General features: G+C 42.3%; 1 protein-coding gene across 4 annotated transcripts; it reads right to left on the reverse strand.

Annotated features, from left to right (window-relative positions):
- Nucleotides 1-582: 582 nt before the first annotated feature.
- LOC119298834 (PI-PLC X domain-containing protein At5g67130-like) lies at nt 583-4,772 on the reverse strand. Of its 4 annotated transcripts, none has more exons than XM_037576139.1 (11): nt 4,522-4,772; nt 4,328-4,408; nt 3,322-4,017; nt 3,100-3,222; nt 2,391-2,528; nt 2,199-2,297; nt 1,803-2,106; nt 1,482-1,705; nt 1,216-1,302; nt 1,026-1,102; nt 583-926 (listed from the first exon to the last, which is right to left on the reverse strand). In XM_037576139.1, exons 3-10 carry the CDS (start codon nt 3,403-3,405, stop codon nt 1,073-1,075), a joined length of 1,089 nt encoding a protein of 362 aa, XP_037432036.1. In that variant the 5' UTR covers nt 3,406-4,017; nt 4,328-4,408; nt 4,522-4,772; the 3' UTR covers nt 583-926; nt 1,026-1,072. The 4 variants fall into 4 exon arrangements, with proteins under 4 accessions (XP_037432036.1, XP_037432035.1, XP_037432034.1 ...); XM_037576138.1 differs by having other exon boundaries at nt 4,482-4,772; XM_037576137.1 differs by having other exon boundaries at nt 3,322-4,439.
- Nucleotides 4,773-7,658: the final 2,886 nt, after the last annotated feature.

Consider the following 7,658-nt stretch of genomic DNA (forward strand, 5'->3'; position numbering starts at 1 on the left):
GGGGATCTTTGCCGTGTCTCGTCTAATCAAGATACCCTACATGTATCCGATTCATTTGCTTTCCTTTCACAGGACTATTTCACTTATATTTTTGCTGTGAGTGAGCATCAAGACTTAATTTGATTAACTAATCATCCTACTGCCTTTTTGTTTTTGAAAAGACCCGCAGTTAAGCGACGACATAGTCAATGCACCGACATATGTTTCAACTGCACAGAATTAATATCTGAAGAGACAGGTTGTTTGAGATTTTCTTTTCTTACAAATTGCTTCGATGTTACTCCCTCCGTTCTGAAATATAAGATGTTCTAACTTTTCTCTGAATTAGATGTATATAGACATGTTTTAGTATGTTTGTTTACTCATTTTAGTCTGTATGTATGCAGTCCATATTGAAATATCCAAAAACTCTTATAGTTTGGAAAGGAGGGAGTATTACTTTGACCAATGCCCACAGTACTATGCCTACTTTTACAAACTGACTTGCTACCGTGGAGCAAACAAACATGACTTGCCGTCCGTCCCATGCAATGCACATGCATTAGCCAATAATGTGAGCAAATTTGCAAAACACAGTAAATGTATGACAAAAAATAGATTCAAAAATAGCCATAATAATAAACCATTAATAATTCATTTATAGCAATATATCTTGATGTGTAATCCATCTATGTCAAACATTCCACCAGGCAGAACTACAATGTCTCCCGAGACCGAGAGTAGAGCATATCGATGAATCATGTTCACTGTTGTAATGCACTATCCAACATCTTCACCTTTTTTCCATTGCCGAAACCCGTCATTTTCAACTTTTGGATTTGGGAAATCTGGATCCTAAGTATGCCTTTCTTCTAGCCCAAAAAAAAAGAGTATGTCTTGTCTCATCTTGAGACTAAATCATCAGGCTATGCATCTCCAGTTCTCCGCTGCAGCAATTTCATAAAGGTGAACGTCAGCCAAAACCACCTGAGAAGTTCCCGCAAAAACTAGAGAAAGTAGAAGTCCTATCCTGGTGCCATACATACCTTGTTCTATGTATGTGCAGTTGCTACATGTCCTAGTTTTCACAGATTCAGGCAGAGCATACTACACTAGATCCTTGCTACAAAAGGCAGCACCACAAAAAAAAAGGTCATGTCATGATACACATAACAAAGACAACAAGAGGCATATATGCACAACAAAGGCGGAAGCAATTATATCTTTAGCACTCACCTGGCAAGCCTTGACGTCCTGGCATCCACACAGGAGCATGCCGTTGAGCAGATCGGTGGCTTGGAATGCGCCCCCTCCCTCGCTTCTCTGAATTTAGTTCATTTCACAAAATATGCGCAAACATCACTGAATTTGTGTAACAACATAGTTCATAGGTTTTAGAAGTCTTCATGTTATCTTTTTGAGATTAATATCTGCAGTTGTCATCTCGTGGAACACACAAGTATTTGACCCTAAAGATTTATATATACATATAACTAATATACCTTGTAGTAGTCAACTGCGATGAAATTAGCCCATCGATTTCCGGCTGCGCTGTAGCATGTACTAGCCATGTCAGTGAGGCCCTTGTTGTGCTGCAAACATGCAGTCAGCTTCACAGGGACAGACGGAAAGTAGTTCATGAGGACCAGTGACTTGGTCTTGTCGTTGAGCGGCGCGGACTCTGCACGGTTCGAGCATTCGCCAGCATCCATTCCATCGTCGCCATCTTCAACACAGTGAAATCAATCAATTTCAGAGCAACGATACTTGAGATAGTGAGGAACTGCAGCATAATGTTTCGTGCGAAAGAAGTAGTGTCTCACAATTGTTCTCAACCATGAAATTCCACTGGTATGCGATTCCTTCTGTGACTTGCTTCGATCTGGCAGAGGTGAACACAAGGAGACGCTGGTTGCTTGTGACCATATCACTGACAAGAGGCCAGTCCTGACCATTCTGCGGCATTTTCGAAACCGGAAACCAGTACTTTTGCAGGCCAGAGGCATTGAACACGTTCGTCAGGCCATTTGGCGCGTTAACATAGTCTTCCAGGATCAATGTAACGATTTCAGATGGGTTGGCAGAAAGAAATGCCTCAATTTCCTTGAATGTGTCCAGTGCTGGTTCCTACAATCAAGTAATAATATTATTTACAGACACCATTCTGGAACTCTATATGGAGATGAGGGAGGCAGGCATATTCAGTAGTATGTACTCACAAATGCAGTAAAATCGTTGCATTTGCCTCCACTGGAATGGCACAACCATACATCTCCTTTGAAGTCATATGTGTCAAGCATTAGCGCGCGGACACCATTCTGTAGAACATTGGGATTGTGAAGAGAATTAATGCTCGTAAGGTAGGACATGTAGAACAACAGAAGAATCTTATCAGATGACGCAGAAGCTACATTCAACTGATCGGTGACTGTATCCTCCTGGTTGTCGAAGGTGATGCGTGGAATTCCGGTGTGCGACGGTTCCCCAACAATCGCGAATGAATTGTGTGTCGTGAGATAGGCATACTTGTTGAATGGCAACGAGTTATTCTGAAGAACAAACCAGAAGCAAAGCAAATTCAGGATAAAACATTAGGACTATGAATAGAAGCTATTTTCATCATGATTTTCTTGGGTACTGAGTATAAACAAGTCCTGTAATCCTAACTGGGTATTTTGAGAAGTACTCCCTCCGTCCCATAATGTAGTGTCAAAAAAACGTCTTAGATTATGGGACGGAGTAGTATTACACTTACTGGATTTTGAGAGAAAATTAGGCCATAAAGCCCTGTCATATCTTACTGAGATCTCTATGCATGTTGAGAATGTGATGCCAATATACAGCTGTCAGGGTTACATAATAAATATAATTATGGAAGTATCCTAATAAAATCCCTCGTTTTGTCAGAATGGACTGAACAAGAGAATCTTTGCTGTCAGGTGAACTACAATCTGCCCATCTCATTAACCACATTCTGTTTGTTTCAGAAACAGATCTGGTCAATCAAGAATTTGTGGAAAGAGGAATACAGGAACTCAAAATTTGTTCTTGTTCCTTCTCTGACACAGGAAAAAAGAAGAAGAAGAGACAAACAACTGGAAGAATTAAGCAAGCTCTTACAACAAGTTGGAAGGGGTTGGTGGCGGCGGAGCGGACGCAGTGGGAGCCGGCGAGCTCCGGCTCGCAGTCGAAGCACCACTGCCCCGCGCCGCAGTCCGCACTCGTCGAGCACTTGTCGCCTATCTGAATTCAAATCGAACCCAAAGCTCAATTTTAGCAGAAAATCATGGTGACCTGATGAGGGGTAGATTAATTTCATCACAGTTCTTGCTGGAATCTTACATTGGCAGTTGCAGCACCAAAAAGGCCAGCCATGACTAGAACCAGTGCCGCCGCCGCTGCTGCTGCCGTAAAGGTGCCTCCCATCTGAAAGCTATAGAGAAAGAGGAGAAGAGGAACAGAAAAGGATAACACCAACCAACCAAACAATCAATTATTGGCTAGAGAGATAGAGAAGGAGTTGTTGGGGGAAGAGGTGAGGGGTGGTTGTTAGCATTGTCATACTACGTATATATACTAGATCTGCTTGACCTTGTCTATTCCTCGCAGCAGCAATATATCCTGTATTTAGTACGAAGAAGGCCGTGCACGTTTGGCAAATCGAATAAGATAAGATTGCAATATTGAACTACTTCTAAAGAATGGCATTCCAAAGAAAGCAACTAATTATTCTCACCCAAAAAAAGAAAGCAAGTGATTAAGAGACGGCATGCCATTGTTTAGCAGTATGCTATTTCTCGTTTGGGCGAGAATTTTAAATGATAGAGAGGACCCGGAACCGGAAAAGAAATGTGTGGGTTGCTGACCTGGTGTGCCAAGGAAACCGACCGTGTTGTTCTTGTGTTCTTGCTCAGAGGCCGGGCGATTTGTTCAAGTTCAAAGAAGCGAGCAACCGGGTGGGTGTTACTTCCAAGGTGGTTGGTTTGTTTCTTGGGTGGCCAAGACTTTGTTATTCCTCAGGTAGTTGTTTGTACCATGCTGATGATGATGCGGTCGGGACATGGGAGCCGCCGTCAGGCTAATTAACAGGTCGACGCTCATAGACAGACATTAATGAATTGTGTAGCAGCCAACAACATACTAACATGTCAAATTTGGAATATCCATGGCATATATATATACTTTTTGGTGGCCTGAAATGTGTACTACCTACCACCTTAACTCACGATAACGATAGCCAACCACGATTTTGTTCACCAGTGAGATGTGATCACTAGCTAAAGATGTGAAAATGACTGCTACATATCTGATGATCACTAGCTAAAATTTTCACTTGCAAACAACTTACAGTAAGTCGTAAAACGGAGCCTGGAACAGTTGCAGTTATATTATTCCCCTATCTGGAATGAAGATACAGCTCCAGTTGCGTCTGTAAAATGATCGAATAAGGAACTCGAAATCTGACAGAAAGAGGGGGGAAATTCAATCAAATCGAAGCGCACCTGTAGCAGAGATGCAAGCTCCAGTTCCTCAAGAGCTCACCTGCAACAGCAACATGGTTGTACATGGCGCCGTCGCCGGAGATGGGCGCCGTTCCCCACACGGCCAGTCCGGCAGGAACAGCGCGGCGGACTGCGTTCGGGCAGCAGCCGGTGTGGCCGCAGGAGATTCGAAGAAGCCGCCTTTGCCCTCGTGCTGTGGCAGCCGGCGGCGGGGAAGAAAGCAGAGCTCGCGGCGGCCGGCGTCCAGCTCCTTGCGTTTGGGCTCGCTCACAGGCCGGACACTTGCTGCAGGCTAAAGCGAAAAACCATCTTCCTCAGGCATCGACCCGCCTGAGCTATATCTCGCCTAGTGCGAGATAGAACACCGTCTCACCTCTAGCACTTTCACTAGATCGCCGGCCCAATAAGGTGTGGACGGTGCAGTTACTACTATAGAGATTTAAATGAAGGATCTTTTGGTGCTGTTTGCAGAAACTCAGAGGGAATTTTTTTGGAAGCCTCATGCATGAAGTATAGCGGGATGATCGATCCCGCCACTCTGGAGGGGTTGGCATGCCGTGAAGCCCTGGCGCTGGCAGCAAATCTCCAGTTGACTAGAGTGGTGATTGCATTTGACTGCCAAGGTGTAGTTCGAGATATTTAGAACCAAACGGGAGGAATGTATGCACCGATAGTTAGGGAGATCAATGAGACAGCTACATATTTTCAGCAGTGCTCCTTCGTATTTGAAGGGCGAGATTCAAATGCAGAGGCACACAGCCTAGCTAAACATGCTTTTGGTCTGGGGCCCGGGCGTCATCTGTGGCTTATAAACCTGCTAGACATCGATTATATTCCTATGAACATTGATTGAATAAAGCAAGTATGTTTAGATTAAAAAAAACTGAATCCCTAAAAAAAAGAGCAACTAACTGAAGGGGTCACTTTTGATAGCCTAGGAGCATGCAAAGCGATGCTTTCGGTCATCGCCACATGGCGCATGTTGGGTGCTCCATCTGGATTTCATTTTAAAAAAAAATCTGCAGGCGTTTTTGGGTTTTTAGATGGGTTTTTTGGTTTATTCAGATTTCTATTTTTCGCATGGTTTTCCCAAGGATTTGGAGAAAAACAATTACGCAATTTGTTTCCGCGGGATTTTTTTGTGCTTTCGTGAGAAGTACAAATATGCTTTCGTGAGAAGCAGAACTATACTTCCCGGAGAAAAAAATTGCTTCCACGAGATATGTTTGCTTCTCGTGGGGTCAAAGATATGTTTCCGTGAGATGCATGGATCTACTTTCATGAGAAACAATGTTATGCTTCTCGAAAAAATGTGCTTTCACGAGAAGCACACGTGCTTTCTTATGGAGGCACATGTTTACTTTTATGAGAAACACAGTTGTACTTCTTGGAAAGGAAAAATTGCGTGCTTTCACAAGATGAACATATTTGCTTCTCGTGGAGGCACAAATTTGCTTCCGTGAGAAGCACAATTGTGTTTCTTTGAAGAAAATTATGCTTCCAAAGGAAGCACGTATTTGCTTCCACAAGAAGCACCACAAATGTGCTTACAGGCTTTGTTTTTTTACTTTTTCATCAGATTTTTTTGCATTTGTTTTTTTCCTAGTTTTTTGTCAAAAAGGTTCTTTAAAACATATTAACACAGGATCTAATTTCTAATATATCGACGCGAGAAATATAAAGGTGAAAATGGTTCAAAATTTGAATGCATGATTCAAGAGATAAAATGTTTTAAATAAAAGAATACAAAAAAGAGAAAACCTCAAGTACATGGAAAGTTTAAGTCAAGATATAAATGACTTTTTTCCTTTTAGATTTTACATGGCAAGTTTAACTCAAGTACCATGTCTAAATTTGCCATGTTTTTAGACATCTCTAAAATTTCGATGACAAAACGATAACTGAAACATGTCATCGAAATTTGAGCTGCGGAAGCAGCACGTCATGGTGCGTCCGGCTGGGCCCGTGAACTCTCGTCCCAGCTACATGGGCATGAAAATGGTGCATGAGTTCTAGTCACACTAGTAGAAAAGGCCCATTTATCTCGGTTCATAAGCCCCATTTGTCCCGGTTGGGGAACCGGGACTAAAGGGTCGTTATTAATGCTCTAGGCCTTTAGTCCCAGTTCTTATACAAACCGGGACAGATGGGCCTCCACGTGGCTGCTCCGGCGAGCCCAGGCAGGAGGGCCTTTGGTCCCGGTTGGTAGCACCAACCGGGACCAATAAGCTTCCACGCGCCAGAATTTTAGCGGCTGTTTTTTTTAAAGGAGGTGGTTTAGGGGTTTTGGGGGTTAATTTAGGTTGGTATAGGTAGCTAATAGAGAGATGTATCCTCTGTTATCTCCGTGCTACTGCTACTGCTATGCCTAAACATGACTTAGATTGAAGTGAGGCAATATGTGGTGCATGTCGAAAGTAATACTAATCCGAACTTGATCAAGTTTGGATTGTACTACTTTCGACATGCACCACATGCATGTTGCCTTCACTTCAATCCAAGCCATGTTCATTTCATCCACAAATATATAATAACTCTTCATGCTCGCATCATACATCATCATAATAATAAGTCCTACTAATCATCATCATACAACTTCTACTCGTTATTAATAACAAGTCATACGATCATCATCCTAATAGTCATCAAATCAACCCTACTTTGTTCTTAGCACATGATCATCAGTATTAGGTAGGACCTAAATACCCTCTTTAAGGTAAAATAGCATAAAACAATATAGACCCTGACTCTCCATTATGGAGAGAATGGAGATCATCTTGTCTCCAATTCTTGCGCTTCGCTTCCTTTTGCTTCCAAGAACCTCCTTACGACTGTCCATATATTTTTTCCATTTATTGATTAGCATGTCTCCACTTCTTTGAGAAATCCGGTATGGACAGTTGAGATTCGTAGGATGACCTGGATATATGTTCAAAACACGAAGGCTGCCATTCTGATACATCAAATGAGGCACACAATTCTCTAGGATTCTCTGTTGAAAAATATAGTAATAACTTCATAGTTAGCAATGATGTACTAGTTTTAGAAGTATGCAAAAGATGCACGGATGTCGTAAATAGTAAAATATCTTACCAGGGTATCTCCATGGTAGTTACCGTAGTTCAACACGTGCACTAGTAGCACGTATTGACCATAATGTTGAGGAGTTTGATTGTA

The sequence above is a fragment of the Triticum dicoccoides genome, chromosome 5A (genome assembly GCF_002162155.2).
Source record: "Triticum dicoccoides isolate Atlit2015 ecotype Zavitan chromosome 5A, WEW_v2.0, whole genome shotgun sequence".
Lineage (NCBI taxonomy): Eukaryota > Viridiplantae > Streptophyta > Magnoliopsida > Poales > Poaceae > Triticum > Triticum dicoccoides.

Excerpts from the sequence above, each read along its gene's own strand:
- LOC119298834 (XM_037576139.1), bottom strand. The coding sequence starts at position 3,405 with ATGGGAGGCACCTTTACGGCAGCAGCAGCGGCGGCGGCACTGGTTCTA. Across the intron at positions 3,223-3,321 it reads TTGGTGCTGCAACTGCCAAT|ATAGGCGACAAGTGCTCGAC; the intron begins GTAAGATTCCAG and ends ATTTGAATTCAG. Across the intron at positions 2,529-3,099 it reads CCAACCCCTTCCAACTTGTT|AATAACTCGTTGCCATTCAA; the intron begins GTAAGAGCTTGC and ends TTTGTTCTTCAG.